Source organism: Kwoniella dendrophila, chromosome 7, assembly GCF_036810415.1.
Source record: "Kwoniella dendrophila CBS 6074 chromosome 7, complete sequence".
Taxonomy (NCBI): domain Eukaryota; kingdom Fungi; phylum Basidiomycota; class Tremellomycetes; order Tremellales; family Cryptococcaceae; genus Kwoniella; species Kwoniella dendrophila.
This window is the reverse complement of record NC_089482.1, coordinates 1172779-1193329: the sequence shown is the minus strand read 5'-3', so window position 1 is coordinate 1193329 and position 20551 is coordinate 1172779. Positions and strand designations below refer to the sequence as shown.

Sequence of the window (20551 nt, the reverse complement as noted above, 5' to 3'; positions counted from 1 at the left end):
TGCAAGTTGCAAATGAGTAATCTTCCTTCTTGGAAGATGAAAGATATATACAATAATATGTAAACAACAACAACACTTAGCTTGACGCGTTGGTGCTAATTTACGCGTTTAGCCGTAATTTCGTTAAAATATCAGATTGATGTTATTATTTTATCGTTCAGAACTGCAAATAATCATTTGGTATTGTACTTCTTGTGAACAACTACAAGGAGAGTCTTGCTGGTCCTGTACAAGATGGCCATAACACCGTGGACGCCACGACGATCAACTAGGGGCAACATATTTACACCTTCACCAAGTGCCAGTCCATCATTATTAAGACGTATACAACCTAATACAATCTACTCGTGGAACTCTGCTCCTTTACCACCAACTTCTAATGCAGACAGTAGCAGTAGTAGTAAAATAAGATATAATTCATATAGTAGAATCATAAGTAAAGGTCGTGGAACTAGCTCTATATCCACACCTTCAAATAAAAAAGTAAAAGCAGGTAAAAATGATGAAGAAAGTAGATTCACAATTGGTGATGGTGTTTTGATTGCTATTGAAGGTGGTGATGAAGGTGTAGGCATTTTAATTGGTTTATGGGAAGAAACGAATATGAATAATGATCATAATAGTGAAAGTGAAAATAATGATAATGAAGAAGATGATGATGACGACGATGATGATGATGAGGACAAGGGACCAAAGATGATGGCTGAAATTCATTGGGCATTTAGAAAGTCAGATTTACCAAGTGTGATGAAGAATGTTAATATTGAAGATGTGAGGTTTATACTTCGATATCATTTATTTAATCAAAAGCAAAAAACTAAAGAGGGTAATAAGCCTAAAGCTGATTAGTGATTTTTCTCCCATGTTTTACTTGATTTTAACAGAATGAAGTTCTCTTAGCTACTTCAATTACATCGAATAAATCAATAACATCTAAAATACCAATTTCATATTTAATTAAAACTGTACCTATATATTCAAAAGAATTTTATTTAGATCAATTTCCAGAAACTAAATCAAAAGTTAAAGGATGGTCATATATTAGACAAGGTATTTATTGGTGTTATAGATCATTTGATAAATTTTCAAAAGGTGGTAAAATATTTAAAATTGATATCGATAATTGGAGAGAAAATGGTAAAAAAGGTAAAGGTTGGAATGTGAATGATTCAAGAATTAATGGACAAGATTATATACAAGATCAAAATGAGGAACACCACCCATTCGATGAAGCTAGTAGTGAGGATGATGAAGGTAGTATAGCAGAACAAGAAGCTAGTGGAGAAGATGATGAAGATGATGATGAAGATGAAGAAGAAGAGGAAGAGCAAGTATTTAAACCCGGACAACGTAAAAGGAAAAGACCAAATGTCGTCAATGCTCGAAAATCAACTAAGATTACAAAGAGCAAGAAAAAGAAGAACGTCTTATCAATGCCTAGAAAGCGAACAAAACCACATCCAAAATCATTAACAAAAAATAATTTACCTTCATCAATATTATCATTAGAAGATTTACCTATTGATCCATACGAGAGAGCATTAAGATTATTACATGTTGGTTCTGCACCCGAAAGTTTACCTTGTCGTGAAGAAGAATTTATAGATGTTTTGTCTAAAGTTGAAGATGGTGTTGAATCTGGTGGTGGTGGTTGTTTATGTGAGTTGGTTGAGATTGGCATTTTCCACGTTGTATTACAGGGACCTTCTTTCCCCTTCTTTTCTGAAAATGGAAGTAAAGAAGAGCAGAGTAAGTAAGCTGATCAAAGTCATTGCTTCTATATATATATATCATATAGATATAGCAGGAGTTCCAGGAACAGGTAAAACAGCAACAGTTCACGCAGTTGTAAAAGAATTAAAAAGAAAAGCTGAAGATGGTGAATTACAACCTTTTTCATATGTTGAAATTAATGGATTAAAAATACCTTCACCACAACATGCTTATTCAGTTTTATGGGAAGCTATTAGTGGTGCAAAAGGTTCTTCAACAAAAACTGCTTTAAGAGGTTTAGAAAATCATTTTGGAAATAAAAATAATAAAAAAGGTGTTAGAGGTCCAAGGGGACATACTTTGTTAGTAGAATTTTCCTACTTTACTTCGTTTGGGATGTACTAAATATATTAATTATCGTTTGGTTTTGTCATACTAGTGTCGTTCTTATGGATGAACTTGATCAACTTTTAACCGCAAAACAAGATGTAGTTTATAACTTTTTCAATTGGCCAACAATGAGAGATTCTCAACTTTTCGTTATTGCAGTAGCAAATCGAATGGATTTACCTCAACATTTAGCTGCAAAGATCAAATCTAGAATAGGTGAGTGGTTCTGTGATACGCTTCAATTGGATATGATCTCAACATAAATCAAGACGGCTCAACTCGAATATTTGACTCAGCTAACAGTATAATTTCCCATACCATTTAGGTCTTCAAACTATTCTCTTCCAACCATATGACAGAGCATCTTTGATATCAATTGTACAATCTAGATTAATACCGCATCCATCTGCACCTTCAAGTGATCCAAAAGTACTGTTACCTGATGCTATAGCATTAGCAGCTACAAAAATGGCAGGTACAAATGGAGATGCCAGAAGAGTTTTAGATGCATGTAGAAGAGCAGTGGAAGTGGCTTTGGAACCTCCAACTACAGTAGACAAAAGCAAGAAAAACAATAATAATAATGATAAAACTCCTAACGCTCCTCCGAGTAATACAAATACACTCGCAGGCAAATTACCAATACCTTTCCCACATCCTGTAACAGCAAAAGAAATGATGTTAGTTTTACAAGCAATGTCATCTTCACCAGTATCAAAATTTATTGGATCATGTTCAATTCAACAAAAGATGATGTTAGCAAGTTTAATTAGATGTATAAGAAGACAAGGTTTAAATGAAATTAAATGGAAAAATTTAAAATTAGATTTTGATAATTTATCTAGATCATTTAAAATCTTTGAATCTACATCATCAATTACCATAAATAATGACAAACAAGGACAAGAAGAAGATATTGATAATACTGATAATATATTATTATCAAATTCTGAATTATTTATTGTCTTAACAAGTTTAATTTCTTCACAAGCTTTGATAACTTCTTCGATGAATGAACCTTATAAATCACAAGAAGATAAGAAATTTGCATTAAATTTAGAAATTGGTGAATTAGGTAGAGTATTAATGAATGAAGGTGAATCTTGGAGAAGAGCTTTAGCTGGTGTGTAGGTAGATATTATGATTGAGCCTGAGAAAAAAAGGATAACGAACGATTTTATTAAATTGAAGATGTCAGAAGCTACATCATATAATATGATACGAAATTAATGGTTTTGTTTTTGCTCAATAGCAATTGAATGAATTAATAGATGTTGTAGCATGTACAAAGTAAATTGTATAGACTTCATGTAAGTTTCTGGTTGCACATGTATGCTGGACAGAAACAGGAATCCGATGTTCGGAGCGATTGTACTGGAAACTATTTTGCGCACCCTCATTCTTTTTGTACGTTAAAACCAAAAACTTCATGTATCATTCTAACGTAAAAATGTATCTCTAAATATGTACAGAAAACGCGAGAAATCCGCAAGAAAGGGAGAAAAAGATGGCTTGAAATAAGAGAGAGACGTGTCGAAAGACCAGGAAACCTTGCGTAGATGATATATGTGAGGGATAAAGGGTGAAGGGTAAAAGAATCGGTCAGAGAATAGGGGAGGAAGAAAAAATATCAAGATAATGAAGAAGACTGCGAATGATCAGTGAAGGCAAAATAATGTTACAGGTGAAAAAAACATTGTACAGTACGAACGAATCTCCAAAAAAGGTAAAAAATAAAAAATAATCTAAAAAATGGTTTGAAGAGCTTCTCCTTCAGGTTTGATACCTCTTGGTGCAGGAGCAATCTATGAAAGGATTAATGAAGAAATGTCAGCATGAAATCATGATGTGTTGAAAAATTCTCGGAAGGTACGGTATTCTGCCTATTGAAATTCAAAGTAGAAATGTTTTCCCAGAAAGACAGAAAAACAAAGAAGAATATGAAAACCAAAACTTACATTAGCATTTCTACCAAAAGTGAATCCAACCCAATTATTTCTATTTCCAATACCTTTTTCTTGTACAGCTTCAACATCTCTTTGTTTTTTGAAAACTTCTGCATATTTAGCCATATCTTCAGGTGATGTAAAAGAATCGAAATATCCTACATCCGTTTCACCATCTAAAACAGGTACAAAAGGTGCATCAATTGATCTTAAATTTTTAAATGGTAAACTAGAGAAAAATGGTAATGATTGAATTTCATCTAAAGTTGTTATTCTATCTTTTGGATTTGCAATTAATCTTGTTACTGCATCCCATGCTGTATCAGTTAAATTAAAAATCAAATCTTCAGGTCGATCATATACTGGTCTTCTTAATACTCTTGTCCAATTTTTCAAATTTGCCCATGTTTCTTCTGGTGTTGATCCTGAAAATGGTGGGAATCCACATAAAAATTCAAATAATATACAACCCAATGACCAATAATCTGCTGAATATGTATATGTTTTTCCCCTTAATACTTCAGGTGGCATATAATCAGGTGATCCAACGACCGAATCAGCATATCGAGGTTCAGCCATTCGTATACTTCGGTAAATTGTTCTTCTTTCAAGAGTGGATCGGAAAACGAGTTCTTCGTCTTTGACTTGATCAAGCTGTGTTGTGAAGTATTAGCATATGAAGCATGCAATCAGGAGCTTCACGTACCTTCTGCTTCATTTGGTCGATTTTAGCCGGATTGAGAGAACCAGTGGCAAGACCGAAATCAGTCAACTTGACGTGACCGGTACCGTCAACCAAGAAATTCTATGTATCCCAACGTGTTAACTTCATACATGTCCTTCTGCATAAATAGCCAACTCACCTCAGGTTTGAGATCTCGATGAATATAACCTAATTTGTGTAATTCGTTGACACCCATGAACATCTCAGCAGCATAGAATCTTGCGTGTTCCTCTTTGAGCACACCAGAGTTATTAAGCAAAGTTCTGAAATCACCACCTGGTACGTATTCCTGTTACAATTGGGTATTATTAGCTACTATCCATAAAACAAGGTCACAACCAGCGGAATGATGAAACTCGGCATACCATAGCAAGATAAACATGTTCAGTATCTTGGAAAGCATATAACAGTCTGACCAACCAAGGAGTTTTCACAGCTGTTAAAATATCTCTTTCTACCAATACATGTTTCACTTCATCCATTTTAGCTAAAGTACCTTTTCTCATTTTCTTCAAAGCGCAGACTTCATTAGTATCTGCTTTTCTAGCTAAATAAACTGAACCATAACCACCTTGACCGACTTGAGCGATAATTCGGAATTGTTCAACTCTAAGCTTGGTTCGTCGTTTTCTAAGTAATACTCTTTCTCGACCGTTATATGATGATAGCTCTTTTTGATACTCAGGTCCAGTAACCTATACAACGGAATTAGCAAAGCTATCTCAAGGCGAAACCGAGAGGGTTAATGAATCACTTACACCCCGTTGGGTGGTATCAGCTTTAAAACCTTCAAGACGCTTCTTTCTGTTAGCGATGTAACCGAGAAGATCGACTACGATAATATAAGTTAGCTATATCGGCCTGTCATGAAGGTGCGAGATATGCAGCTTACAGTAGTAGTCCAAGAAGTCTATAGGAATGATACGGCGCATTAGCAATAATTCTTCCATTCTTTGACAAGGCAGAAAGGGCAAGCTTACAGATTTGAGCTACAGTGGCCTTTCTCTTCATTTCAGCAGATTCAACCAATTCCCTTTCCCAAAGTTGAAGACCTCTTTCTTTCTCGTGTCTAGTTTCATGTCTTTGAGTTCTCATATGAACATCCTCGTTGTAATTGTTACCACCTCTTTGAATGGCGTAAGGGTTAGCTGGTCCTTGAGCATTTACGTTTGATCTTTGAGCTTGGGCAGGTTGATAATCTTTTGCAGAGTTAGGATTATGAGGAGGTATAGAAGAAAGTTGTTTCAACATAGCTGGATTAATTGTATTTTTCATAGTTTGCATATGAATATCATCTGATTCAGGTCTATATTGTCCTCCACGTTGATTTTGTTGATTTTGACCATCCCTTTCCCTTGATGACGCTTGGACCGTTTCACCACCTTGTGGATGATATGCTTGACCGGGTTGAGGAACAACAGGTGTAGGAGCAGCTTTATTCACTTTTACAGGTGTAGTGGGTGCACCTTGTTGTGATTGTGAGAATAAAAATGATAGATAATTTGATCTTTCTTTCTCTTGGCCACCACTACCACCACCACTACTATTGTTTGATGAAGGTGGAGTAGGTATATTTTCTTTACTACCACCACTAATGAAAGATGACCTTGAACTTTGATTAGTTGATACAGGTATCTTTGATGGAGAAGGTTGAGCAGAAGTAGATTGTGATTTGATATGTGATGATCTTGAAGATGATTTAGATGATGGTGTAGATGATGTATCGGATAGAGGGGCTTGTTGTTGATTTGTTGATTTCAAGACACGTGAAAACATCTTGAATCGATGGTGTCTTAAGATATATGTTCTTAGAGTACGATACGTGAAGGAATATGTATTATATGCTAATTCGATATAGGTTAAGATACAACTTGTATAATGTCAAAGTGAGACTTGTGAGACAGACAGGATATATATATATATATATTTATATGTATGAATAGCTGCTATATTATTGTTGTTGTTGGTATCGATTTGAGAATTAAAGTTGGGGTGTTGGATGTGTAGATAATAATTCAACGTGACGCGACTGACTTTAATCATACATACATACAGGCTAATGCATCATTTGATTCCGCTATCAAAGTCTAGGCGCGTTGATGGGATAAATTACAATAAATACACTTTGGAAATAATCTGTGTATGGATAACACGCGTCAAGAACCAAATATGAAAAACACGCGAATTAAGAATAATATGATATAACGAAAACAAATATAAAATGATAAAATGATAAACACCAACATCAACATTAAATTAACTTGAACATTGCTTCGCCACATTCATGTTCTCTTAGGTTATCATATCTATCAAGCAATGGCCCCCTCAAGCTACCAAAAACCTTCATCAAGCTATGGGCAGAAACCTATATCGCTTCAAGCGATACTGCATGAAAGTTCTGCGAATGGTACTTCACCTTCAATAGACCTACAATGGGAACCATTCCAGCGGCATGCTGAAGCTTTCCTAACAGCTGTATGTAAATATTCTGAATATCGTGATAATGTCTTCAACAAGCGATCTAGCTGATGTATATAACATGTTGTAAACCGGTTTGATTCCATTAGATCGATGAATATACATTAACAGCTAAAACTGAAATAACAGCACGAGCATCGGATCATGCAAATTCAATGAGAGATCAAAAAGCTGAAAAAGAAGAAATGGAAAGGAGAATACATTTAGAAAGAGAAAGAGAAGGTGAAATGTTAGCTAGTAAGCTTATACTTTCATGACCCTTGTTCTCCTTTCTCCACATAAACGTGGGGAATCATTGATGATAAGTACCACAGCAGTTAATGATAAACACAAATAATGTTTTCTTTTAGCACTTGAATCTGAAAGACATACATTAACAGATTTAACATCATCTCTTAATCACCTACAAACATCTTTAAATAAAGTGAAAGATCAATCATCAACATTAGAATCCGAAATTCATAAAACAAGGAAAGAAGTTACGACTGAACGTACAGAAAAAGAAAGGCAGAAACAAAGATTAAATGAGATGAGAAAAAAGGATGAATTCGAATTACTAGAATTAGAAGAAAGTGTTGGATTGAGGATAAATCCTATAAAACGTGAGTTGGAATTTAGTCTCTTACGTTTCGATTCGTAAATCCAGGAGGATTAAACATTGGAAACAAAGTAGACATATCGTCAATATGCTAATCTGATGCTCATCAATTCATTTAGGTGATTTATTGATGATACAGTTCACTTTGCTTGATGTCAATGATCCATCAAGGGAGTTTGCATTCCTTCTTGACGTTTCAAAACAAGATTATTCAGGTAAGTGAAAATCGAATGACCTCGACCACATCACTGACGGTCCATCGTCTTTTGGTTATAGTACCAAATTGTAATCCTCCTTTACCTGGTTTATCAGATTTAGTCAGACAACTGAATCAAGATAGAGAATTCTTCACATTTATAAAACGAGGTAAGTTACCCAATACATTTTCTGTTTCATTCAACACTGTATACTACAGAAAATGGGAAAACAATACTATTTATTCATTGAATGTAAATTGACTTGAAACAAAACAGCGCGAAAAGCATTTAGATCATTAATACCTAATCCTGTTCATTCAACTAAATTTGATGATTTATCTGGACCTGGATTAGGTTTAAAAACACCTGCACATGGTCCCGGAACAATAACGATTGGATCAAGGATATTGGCATCTTCTACAAGAGGAAATGTAACTTTGGATCCCAATTCAATAGAAAGTCTAAGTCTGACAAATCGAATGAATAAACAATAAAATTTGGATATAGGGAGAGAGAGAGAGAAAGAGAGAAAGAAGTCGATCTAGATTGTTGATTTATCAGGTTGAAGAAGAGGATTCTGATTTTAAATTAGATAGGGTTCAGGAAATCATGTTACATTGTATAATAGTTATTTGGGATTGATCTCTGGATTCTCGATTTATTAAGGCTTTATGAGTACGGTATAGATGTTTATGCAACACGTTGTATGTAAAACCTAGCTTTTTTAGGTTGTACGGACAGTATACTGTATGATATAATATACCAAATGTCTTCTTATCGCTTTACATCCTGCATTATCAACATTAATCGTGTTCACAGATCAGTCAACAAACAGATAAAATGCATATGAAGTCATGGATGGGCAGGTAAGTACCTGTGATTGATACAAATACAATATGAGATAATGGTTCACTAAATAGCCTACAGGGAGTTCCCATGAATCTGCCAACGTGTTTTTTGGATTTTCCAATCATATATCCTGTTTCTCCCTGTTCTCTTGCTTCCATCAAACCACTTGTACAGCAACTATGATCATGATCGCATCGCATTGGATTGATTTGGATAACAGTTCTATCTTTTTCCTTACATAATTTTCTGAGTTTTTTTTTTTCGGAATCCAGATCATCTATAATTTAGAGGTTCATAAAAGATTCAACAAAGAGGTAGTCAAGACTCGATCATTTTTTCCGAATTCTAATCGATATCAGTTATAACGATATATGATAGATTAACAAAATTAGCCTATCATTCTACAATAGTAGTATAGTTTAAACACAGATTCATCAGCTGATAAAAAAATCACTCACAAAAAATCCATTTTTATTGATAATATTTGAGTAACTAGTTTCGTTATTTTCAGTATGATCATTATCATTATCACTATCAGTATCAATATCCATACCCTTTGACCTTTGAGTAAAGATGGAATTTGAGTTTGAGTCGGACCCCTCATTTGACCTTTCTTTAAGATCACTTAATGGGATATCACTAAGCTCTAAATTTGAATCTAAATTAGACTGCATCAACTCGTTGTCTGACATATTTTTTTGTTTTTCTTCGCTCGGTATGATGTTAATTTCAGGTACTTGCAACTCGACTGATTCTCTCTCCTCAGCGTCGTCATTATTCCTAGTTTTCGAATTGTTTCGGCTTGACGTATGTTCTCTTTTGATACTTCCTTTACCCTTTTGTAAGTTTCTGCCTCTTTCTTCAGGTACACTGTCGTTTTCATTTTTGGATGAACTGAATAAATCAGATCCAATATTATGATCATCCTCTTCTACATCTTCTTCAGAAGATAACTCCAAATGCTTTAGTTCGTCGTCATCAACATCATCATCAACATCATCTTCGTTATGTTCTTGTTGAATTACAGATTGTTGATGAAATTGTTCTTGATGATGATGATGAAGATGTTGGTTCGACCAACCACCCATCATATAAGCTTCAAAAGCTTCTTTAACTCTATCACAATAAGCATTCAATCTTTCTGATCCAATTCTTTCACACGCAACTCTTCTTACTCTATTTGCATGTCTATGTATTTTATCTGAATTTCCTCCTCCTCCTCCTCCTCCAGAATTACCATTTATAGGATTTGATAATGCGTGAATTTCTGAAATGACCAATAATTCTAAAAAATGACGATCCTGAGAACAGAAGTTGATTTGTCAAAGTTAGCTCTTCTGTACTCTACATTGAAATTCAGCTCGAAAACAGACAGAGGAAAAGACTTACCAATTTAGGATACCATCCTCTACCTTGTCTTAAAGGCGCTTCAGTCTTTTCCCATTTAGCCCACATTTCAGCATCGGGTAAAACTTCCTGTGGAATGGATAGTAGTAAGAATTCGTTAGTACAAGGTGCCTGGTTGACAATACTGTATCACTATAAACTCACAGCCATAACCGCTTGTTGTCTGATTTCCTCCTCTAATGTCGTATCGTACATTTCTTCGAACAAATTACTTGTTTGTATTGATGGTTTAGTTTCAGAGATTCCTGGTAGGTTGTTGCCTTTTGATAGATTTGTTGCTGACGATATGTTATCTTCTATTTTATGAGTTTGAGCTTGAACTGAATAACCAAATAAACAAATCGCTAAACCGTCGTTTAAACTTTGATGTTCGTTTTGTTTCACTTCAGATGTACTACTAGTAGCACTTATTGCAGCTTCCTCTTGTTTTCTAGCTTGATTTTCGTTTTGTTTATATTTCGATTTTGAATTACTTGAAGAATGATTCAGGATATCACGAATGTTTTGTTCTTGTTTCTTTGTAGTTGAACTTGATTTAACTTGAAAGGAAAGTTTGGATTTATCGAGATTTGCAGATCGAGATGTGGTAGTAGGTGTGATTGATGATTTCTCTTTGGTGGATCGCTTGTTAGTAGTAGTATTATTGATAACGAATGATTTAGTCTTTTGTATAAATGATTCTCTTGATCTTGTTGATGATGATGATGATTGATGCTGATTTTGAGGATTCTTTTGATTACGTCTTGTGGAGAATATTGATTTAGGTTGAGATATTTTCATAGGGTCCTGTTGTATAATATCTTCACGCTTATCAATCTTATGATGAAACACGAGAGATACATTCGATACAGTACCTTCCCTTTTCTTTTTTGGCTTTCACTTGAATTGAGTTCAAAATATCCTTGGATTTTCACTACTTGCAAAATATGACTATCTATCGATCGATCCAGCGTTCGAATTTTTTTTTTTTTTGATGATTGATATTCTAATAAGCAATCTTACACACACAAAATGAAAATCAGACAATCAGACAAGAAGTAGATTACTTACTATCTCATAAAAGTACTATGATATTTATATTGGGTCTTATATGTTTGTCAATTGCTAAATTAGTTCAATTATTCAGGGAATAAGTAAATGATAAACTGTACTCATTCTCGTCGATGCAGCGTTTCCCCCTTACATGAGGAGTCAGCAAACAATGGTTTATACTATTCAATATCTAATGACATGATATTCAACTGGAATCTTTTGTTTTGGTAGGAGACAGTAAATGAAAGGGTCAATCAAGTATAAAAGGTAAATCAATGAAAGGGGATGTGAGCTATGTATACGTAGCATGAAAGATGATCAGTAATCATGATTGTCATTGTAATTGAAGACCATTTATAGTGAAAGGATCAGAATATCAAAGAAAGTTGATGAAAGGATGTGAATATCAGTAAATTAGAATGTGGTGAGTGGTAGATTACGAAACGAGAAGTAGTAGATGTCATGACATGTCTTTTTTGAGAATTCTGTTTCAATTTCTGTATAATTGTATTTTAATGAGTCATTCGTATCCTGTGGGTATATTTATGTAAATGAGAAAATGGATAAAAACGAAAACAAACTTCTGTTCCAACCTTGATCCTATATAGAGGCTCCCCTGCTTCCCTTCTGTTTCCACTTTGCTTACGATCGCACCGCTCCTATGAATCGTATTTGGAAGTCGTCTAATTAGATAAAAACCACATGTATTGTATGTATGAGAATGTTCAATGCGCTTCTATTCTTGATATTCTTGTTATTGTAATTGCTACACAATGATTTAAGTCGTTTAAAGGAACTGGTCAAAAAGGATTAGCTACTAATCTACACCTATAATACTGTATATCAGGCATTATAGAACTTACATAGTCTGGAGGTCTTCGTGATACAAGTGGTTCTCCTGCTCTAGGTGCTGGATCGAATTGTAGGCTAAAACATTGCAGATCGTCAGATTATTGACAACCAGTATATATTGGCATGGATTAGGAAGCTGTAGTTGGGGAGATTAGGAGGGAGGAGAGTTTAACCATAAGGAGATTTGTCTACTCACAAGGTGTATTTCAAAGCATCATCAACCTCCAATATGGCAGCTTGATTACCACATCTATAACAATAGTTTGGTGCTGAGAAGATTGTAACCACATTTCGTTCTTGTGACCAAGAGAAACCTTCCATAACCAATTGATGTGCTCTCGCTACTAACGTTAAACCGTTGTTGTGGTCTATAAAATGAACAGTGGGTTATCAAAATGGGACTGATTATAGAGATGTGTCAAGCAAATCAAAAACAGATTGGAATCAAACAGACGTAAGAACTCACTGAATGCTTCTGAAATATCTTGACCGAATGTATAACCTGCACCTCTAGGACTTATACCCCAACCACATCTATCATCTGGATCTGACCAAAGTAAATCACACATTGGACCTTCATGAGGTACTTCTTGAATTCTATCAATTGATCTAATGTGATCCAAAGTATCGATGGAAGGTGATAAACCACCATGAAGACAGAAGATCTGAAGGTAAAAAAATAAAGAAAGAGCATATTAGTTAAGTGATTTTCGTGGTCTCCCGATATGACATTGGATATCATAGAAAAAAAAATACAGTGTAAAGAGAAAGCGTAAAGAGAAAGCGTAAAGAGAAAGTCGTACTCACTTGATTATCAATTAAGGCAGTTAAAGGTAAATAATCAAATAAATCTGTGAAAAATTTCCATACATTTGCATTACCATATTTTCTTAAACATTCATCATAAAAACCATAAACTTGTGTAATTTGTCTTGATTCATGATTACCTCTTAAAATGGTAACTCTATCTCTATATCTTAATTTTAATGCAACTAATAAAGTAACAGTTTCAACTGAATAATATCCTCTATCAACATAATCTCCCATAAATAAATAATTTGTATCAGGTGAATTTCCTCCAATTCTAAATAATTCTGATAAATCGTGCTATTGAAAATTGAAAGATATCCAAAAGAAGAACGATTAGCCATCAATAATATCAGTTTCTTACATGCAGTAGTCACAGAAAGGTGAATACCCACAAATTGTCCATGAATATCACCACAAACTGTTACAGGGCACCGTACAGGTTGCACATTTGATTCTTCCATCAAAACTTCTCTAGCCTATCAACGAAAGAGGAAGAAGGTCAGGTTAGCAACTATTTCACATTTTGGGATGATAGAAACAAGCCAGAACAAAAGTCAAAGGCATGAAAGAATGTATAGACTGTATTGGGAGAATAAAGGATCTTTGTGAGAGCGAATTGATATTGTTTATACGAGAACGCGCACAAGTGCTAGTCCAATTCGAGCAGCTTCACCTCTCGCATTAGCTCAACGACATTGATGGTTCGAAGATGTACACTCGGTATACTCTGCAAACCAACTGGAGGGGAATATATAGGTCGAATATAGGGAAGCAAGGAATATGAATATCCTTCGATACTCACTTTATCACATAATTTCTTTACTTCAGGTTCGCTCAATGGTTTACATTGCATCAACTGAGCGATCCAAGCATCTACATCATCATTGGATGACATCTTGATTTGATGTGATCTATGTATTTGATTACTGCTTGAGCTTGAGCAGAAGGATTGACTGAGATGTATTTGTATCCAGTTTCTGTTTGTGATCTGTAAGGTTGAAATAGATTGGATTACTACGATTTAAGGATAATGTATACAAGCCGAAGTCTTCTATAGTTTACGTCTTGAATAGGCCTTGAGTCTATCTATAATTGTAACAAGGATGATCGATTGAATGAAAGAATTGATAGATGAACAAAGCAATAAGATAAAGTTCAATTTACCTTGTAATAGATGTTAAACATGGAGCGTCACCGTTCAAACTCCTAACAAGGATAGATGATAGTCTTAGATGATAGAATGATAGAATGATAATGCACGCGCCTTATCAAAGTAGCACTAAACCCCCCACCATACCACCGACTGGATTTATAATCCCGCTATATATACTTATTGTGGCACTTTAACACCATGCATCCTCTGTAACTCACACCAGCCGATTAGATAAGATATCCCAGGATCATGCCCTACATAGGCTATCATACATTCAAAAGCATTACAATCAGGTGCTGCTTATTTTATACAAATTCATCTCTTTTATCTACTTTGTTCGCTACAATGTTTGATACTCCCACAATGGGTATTTATGCAAGTACAACGTGGTAGGTATGTATGGACAAGGCTCTAGCTGGATGGGGTGTTCTTTTACTACAAACAACCTCACAAAGGTTACGGCCATGATTATCTGAACCGCCAATTTACTACTTCAGATCCCTTGAAACCGGTAAATTTTAATCGTATGCAGCATATTGATAAGTCGAGCACCAAGGGTCAAAATGGACAAAACAGCCACGTTTATGAGAGACAATTTTACGATTAGAAGTGACCGTGATCTCGAAGAATCCTTTCTCCCATCTATGTTGTTTTATGTATTAAATTAGCACGAGGATATAGAAAAATAAGAAGTACACTTACAGGAGATACACCCCTTTTCTTGGTTCCTTCACTAAATCTCCTTCCTCTACTACCAGTAGTGAAGCTCTTGGTCAATTGAGGTTCAGCTTCAGGTGGGCCAGGAGCGGACGTAGAAGTAGAAGCTGGTGCAGGTGCAGGAATAGAAGGAATATTGGCAGAATTTGGGGGAGAGGGGGGAAGGGGAGCACTGGGAAGGGGTGGAGACAAGAACGCAGGCTAGAGAGGAGAAATCAGCATATGAGTCAACTGTTACGCCAATGTGCATCCTAAAGACGGGAGTACTCACTCTTCCACTCAAACTCAACCTTCTTAAGACTCCTTGACCTTTAGCAGCTTTATCAGCCAAAACACCATTTTGTAAACTACCACTTCCAATTTGTGAAGGTGAGATACCACTACCTCCTCCTCCTCCTCCTCCAGCGTTGGTACCACCTGATTCACCACCGAAACCACCTTTTAACATAGAAGCAATAGGAGAATTAGGGTTATTTGGTGATTTGGATTCAAATGATAAAGACATTGTTCTTCTACCACCTGCTGATCCAGGATTCCAAGATCTTGAATTCAAATCACCGAATTCGAATGAATCATGATGTTCATGATCATGATCGTCTGCATGGGTACCAGGGACATCAAAACCTTTTTGTTTATTTGGTGAATTACCTAAGCCTGGTTGGTTTAGATTTGTAGGTGATTTCCCTAATGAACTTGCCCATTTATAGAAACTGGATCCACCACCTCCTCCTCCACCGGTATTTTGAGTGGGTGTGATACCTAAAGAAGATGGTATAGCTAGAAATGGTGTTTGAGGTGATACTGATGCAGACGAACCTGGTGTATTAGATGGCAGAGATGGTGGAGGCGGTGGTGAGAATACTGGTTGGGATGTATGTTTGAGAATTGGTGATTGGTGTGAGGATGATGAGATTGGGATGGGAGCTGTCATCGTGACAAGCAACAGATTGTGATGTCAAGTGTTCACTAATAGATGGAAGTACGAAAAGCTACGAATGAAACGTACAGCTCCAATTAGCAAAGTCGAAAGCAGTATATGAATGAATCGAGTTGAGGCACTCATAAGCAGCCCACCGACTTTCTTGCGGGACAGTGATCTACAAGAACACTTACAAAGGATCACAAGAACGTGTATGGGGCTTGCTATTCTTCTTTGGTCTAACAAGTGCGTGTAGGTTGATCGTCTGACGTATGTGTCTGAATGGAGAAGTGCAAGCACAGCTGAGGCTTGTGCTAGAATGCTGCGAGATCTGGTGATAGTTTCCGAGTGCAGCGTTTCTGGCGTAGTGAGTCTGTCTGTCAAGTATGGACACGGACAGTTTGAGCTCTAATTTGTGATACGATGCGATAGACGAATTCGATGCACAACGATGTTAAAGTATATGTGTATATGTATTAACAGGTAGATGGGTATTAAGCGACAGGACGTGAAGAAGCAGTTATTGATCAACGGCCATCCATGGTATATATGGCTTTAACCAGGTGATTGGTGATAAGTGTGATTACTCGAGTAGGAGTGATTACTGTGATATACGAGTATTTGATTGGGGTATCTTTAGAAGGGGAGTTGTAATCTATGAGATCAAACCCCTGACCTAAAACCAGGAATTACTAAATTAGGTATATTTATCCCAATCTGATAATCATGTGAAATGTGGAGACCCAAGGGGTCAATGACAAAAGGCCGCCGGCTGATCTTACATCTTACCATTACTTGGATTTGTTCAGAAGATAGATTTTTAATATTCTTGCCCGAACCCCTGAGAGTTCCACGTTATCAATCCTCTACCCCAATAATCAAGTGAATTCTCTTCCAGCTTATAAAGCTTCTTAAATCGCAATCAATCCTACTGGCGCATCATAGAGATGGAACACAAGTTCCACATATTGGTATGATTGGACTTGCAGCGCGCGATATAGTGTTTGTCTACAACAATCCGCTTTTCATTGCACTGGTAGAACTGCTACAGCGATTTAAGGCGTTATGTATAAAGGTTGCAACAGATATATATACTAGACTGTAAATTCACCAACGATGCCTATTTATTGAACTCGGTATACCGGTCAAATCTTCATCCTGTTGAGACTTGACCAATAACATGCTAACCTGTGATTGCACAAGTCCCACTTCGCTATTTTGGTAGAACGCATAATCCATACATCTCTCTGATTGAAACGACCGCATGAAACCACCGCCAAGACAGCGACGACCAACCGAATGAGTTGAGCAAGTGGGATGCTCAAACTTTCAGAAAAAGAATGATGACATATCCATGAACGCCCTTTTTTACGGACTGGTATAAAAGTAGATAAACAAGCATACATCACCTTATTTTGGGATTCGAGTGACTTGATAATGGTGAAAGTAGATTTGTACTCGGCGACCGTTTCAATCCGCGTAAACACAGCACTCAGGAATTGTGTAAATCGGAAGCTTAATTCACTGTTTAAGTCGTGGTGGTTATGGTAGGTGGCACCCAGTTTTTCCTTTCAAAAACTATAAACCCCTGAAAAAGATTGTTGACGCGTAATCTTCAGAAGATCGCTTAATGCCCTAGCCTTACCTGAGAAGTCAAGCTAGAAAAGTAAAATGTTTATTTTGATTTTTCGGTTATGTTAGATTTATGTCATGTTTAGCTGTGCAGTGAATTAGAGAGGATAGCACATGAATTTAGTTTTTTTTTTTTTTCATGTGAGAAATGAAAAATGCTTAGTCCGAATGGAAATGTAGATACATTTCACATCAAAATCAGAAGGAATGGAATGTTTATATCGATATGAATCGTTTGCAATAACATTTTCTGTATTATCCTCTTCTTTTTCTCTCTCTTTCTTTCTTTCTTTCTATAGTTCTACTATAGCACGACCATTTCTTAACTTGAATACTGCACCTGCAACTGCAACAAGCACAAGCACGAACCCTCACTTGGCAACATACCTCTTTCATCACAACGCGTACCTGTAAGTCCTAAGTCCCGAAGATGCACTGTTCTTCAAGATATCCTTCTTTCCATCCTTTCATTTTCCCTTGCAGAGCTGTGTGTGTTTGGGTCTGTGTATGAGAAACACTAAATAACAGCGATCAACGCTGACCATTCTTTCCTCTCCTCTTGCTCTCCGATGCCTCTTTTTAAATCCCCTACACCCTGCATATATAACAAATTCGCTCTCCGGAATACCACTCCCCCTCAATATCACACCAATAGAACGACTTGACGTCTCCAGTATTTACGCATCAAACAACGAATTCACGCTTTTCAAACTTTACATCAACTCAGAATCTTCCAAATCAAACGCATAACTACCTAACGAGTCTACACGAAAGACACGAAAGACAATTATAATCTCTAGAAAAACAACAAACATAGACAGACCTTACTACCAGCCATAAATATCTACTCAAAAAATTATCACACAAAAATGCTCTCATCAGCTCTTTTCACCATTCTCCCTCTTCTCGCATTCATTCCTTCCTCTTTAGCATTAGACGATGCATCAGCTAGATCTGCATCAGTTTATCAATTGGTCACAGATAGATTTGCTAGACCTTCATCCGTTTCTTCAACATGTAATGTAAGTGATAGAAAATATTGTGGTGGTACATGGGCATCAATCACGGAAAAATTAGATTATATCAAAGGAATGGGATTCGACACTATATGGATTTCACCTATAGTTAAAAATATTGATGGTACAACTGGAGAAGGTGAAGCGTATCATGGATATTGGACATTAGATCCAGATAATTTAAACTCAAATTATGGTTCAGCAGATGATTTAAAAGCACTATCCACTGCATTACATTCAAAATCAATGTACTTAATGGTTGATGTAGTTGTAAATCATGTTGCCGCTACATCAAGTTCAACATTTCAACCTTCTTCTTCATATGGACCATTCTCCACTATGGAAGATTATCATTCATTTTGTTGGATAACAGATTATTCAAATCAAACCCAAGTTGAAAATTGTTGGTTAGGTGATGATCAAGTTGCATTACCTGATTTAAATACACAATCTTCAACTGTTTCAAATTATTGGAATAATTGGATTAAAAATTTAGTTTCAAATTATACTTTAGATGCAATTAGAATCGATACTGTAAAACACATTGAAAAAACTTTTTGGCCAAATTTTGTTAATTCTGCTGGTGTTTTCACTCAAGGTGAAGTTTTAAATGGTGATCCAACTTATGTTGGTCCTTATCAAAATGATGCTAAAGTAAATCCATTCAATTATCCTTCTTATTATCCTTTAACAAGAGCTTTCAATCAAACTTCAGGTAATTTGAATGAATTAGTTACAATGACTCAATCAGTCAAAAGTGGTTTCAATGATCCTACTTTATTAGGTAGTTTCTTGAATAATCACGATAATCCAAGATTTGAATCTACTGTCAAGGATACTTCCGTAAGTTTCATTGGTATTCCAATGCTCCTCAAATAGAGTCTGAAATTGATTGGTACATGACCGACTGATGTCCCTTTGTCTTCGCTCACATAGCTCATCAAAAACGCTCACGCATACCCCTTCGTAACTGACGGTATTCCTTATGGTTATTACGGTTCAGAAGCTGGTTTCACTGGTGGTAATGATCCTGATAACAGAGAACCCCTTTGGACTTCAAACTATGACACCTCTTCAACGATGTACAAATACTTTGCAAGTTTAAACGCTGCCAGAAAAGCTGCTGGAAACGCTTCTACTTCTTTCTACTCTAACCAAGTAAGTTGCTGCGGTTATAAACATTGATTAAGGAATAAAGCTAATGGACGTATTTCTATAGATGAACGTATCATCATTATCATCATCATCAATTTTGATTGCCAAACAACCATTAATTTCAGTATTATCAAATTCTGGATCTTCAGCATCTGATTCATCACTTTCGATCCCCGCATCAACCTCTGGATGGTCATCAAATACAAAAGTTATAGATGCTATTTCATGTGAAACCTTAACGACAGACGGTTCGGGTAATTTAGCCGTAACTATCAAACAAGGTTTACCAAGAGTTTTCATTGCAGATTCACAAAAAGGTAGTGTCTGTTCAAACTCTTCTTCTTCTTCTTCAGGAAGTAGTAGTAGTGACAAAAAGAGTTCAGCAATGAAATTAGATCTCAAATCTGGTTATTTAGTGGGCGCAGTTGGTTCTATTCTTGGTGGTATGTTGTTAGCTTTATAAGTGTTATTAAACCAGAAGGACATTATGGAGGTAGAATCTTTAGTTATATATGGACAATTTCTTGCTTATAGACTTATGCGTGCAATTATATCTTGATATTTTCAAGATATACCATCTACAAAAACATCTAAAAAATCTTGAAAAATTCTCTTCAAGTGCAATAGATAGTATAATGAAGTATACATTTTAATGATATCATGAAAACAAAATGCATTATATGGACAATTCGATTCATATTCAATTGGATTGCATATATGAGTGGTGTAGCGTAACATAGCTAATCAGAAGGGTATCGTAAATGTCATGAGGTATAACTGAGGTTGATGGTATATATATATCACTGAGAAAAGAAGAAAAAATCAGATCGAAGCGATAAATTACAGATTCTATCAGTTCAAACTTTCAAGATCAGTTATCCTGTCCTTCATTCAACCTTGCATATGCTAGACAACATTGCTACTTGCATAGTTAATCCACTCACGATAATCCATAAAATTACA

At 35.8% G+C, this 20551-nt stretch overlaps 7 protein-coding genes across 7 annotated transcripts; 3 read left to right on the top strand and 4 right to left on the bottom strand.

The window, feature by feature from the left end:
- Positions 1-234: 234 nt before the first annotated feature.
- L201_005653 (uncharacterized protein) lies at positions 235-3234 on the top strand (the record flags this gene model as incomplete). The annotated part of the gene is made up of 5 exons (XM_066221382.1): positions 235-771; positions 885-1659; positions 1799-2075; positions 2153-2319; positions 2429-3234. 5 exons carry the CDS (start codon positions 235-237, stop codon positions 3232-3234), a joined length of 2562 nt encoding a protein of 853 aa, XP_066077479.1.
- A 614-nt stretch (positions 3235-3848) lies between these two features.
- On the bottom strand, positions 3849-6549 carry L201_005652 (uncharacterized protein; the record flags this gene model as incomplete). The annotated part of the gene is made up of 8 exons (XM_066221381.1): positions 3849-3908; positions 4062-4703; positions 4756-4854; positions 4913-5062; positions 5139-5468; positions 5532-5605; positions 5666-5683; positions 5754-6549. 8 exons carry the CDS (start codon positions 6547-6549, stop codon positions 3849-3851), a joined length of 2169 nt encoding a protein of 722 aa, XP_066077478.1.
- A 540-nt stretch (positions 6550-7089) lies between these two features.
- Positions 7090-8540, top strand: L201_005651 (uncharacterized protein; the record flags this gene model as incomplete). The annotated part of the gene is made up of 6 exons (XM_066221380.1): positions 7090-7248; positions 7341-7488; positions 7602-7853; positions 7969-8064; positions 8126-8215; positions 8323-8540. The coding sequence occupies 6 exons, from the start codon at positions 7090-7092 to the stop codon at positions 8538-8540; spliced, it is 963 nt and encodes a 320-aa protein (XP_066077477.1).
- A 673-nt stretch (positions 8541-9213) lies between these two features.
- On the bottom strand, positions 9214-11082 carry L201_005650 (uncharacterized protein; the record flags this gene model as incomplete). The annotated part of the gene is made up of 4 exons (XM_066221379.1): positions 9214-9240; positions 9354-10196; positions 10285-10371; positions 10447-11082. 4 exons carry the CDS (start codon positions 11080-11082, stop codon positions 9214-9216), a joined length of 1593 nt encoding a protein of 530 aa, XP_066077476.1.
- Positions 11083-12121: 1039 nt separating this feature from the next.
- On the bottom strand, positions 12122-13891 carry L201_005649 (serine/threonine-protein phosphatase PP2A catalytic subunit; the record flags this gene model as incomplete). Its single annotated transcript, XM_066221378.1, has 7 exons — positions 12122-12130; positions 12198-12261; positions 12383-12554; positions 12653-12851; positions 12994-13293; positions 13389-13472; positions 13799-13891. The coding sequence occupies 7 exons, from the start codon at positions 13889-13891 to the stop codon at positions 12122-12124; spliced, it is 921 nt and encodes a 306-aa protein (XP_066077475.1).
- Positions 13892-14752: 861 nt separating this feature from the next.
- L201_005648 (uncharacterized protein) lies at positions 14753-15797 on the bottom strand (the record flags this gene model as incomplete). The annotated part of the gene is made up of 3 exons (XM_066221377.1): positions 14753-14791; positions 14852-15067; positions 15138-15797. 3 exons carry the CDS (start codon positions 15795-15797, stop codon positions 14753-14755), a joined length of 915 nt encoding a protein of 304 aa, XP_066077474.1.
- Positions 15798-18286: 2489 nt separating this feature from the next.
- On the top strand, positions 18287-20051 carry L201_005647 (uncharacterized protein; the record flags this gene model as incomplete). The annotated part of the gene is made up of 3 exons (XM_066221376.1): positions 18287-19276; positions 19370-19591; positions 19653-20051. The coding sequence occupies 3 exons, from the start codon at positions 18287-18289 to the stop codon at positions 20049-20051; spliced, it is 1611 nt and encodes a 536-aa protein (XP_066077473.1).
- Positions 20052-20551: the final 500 nt, after the last annotated feature.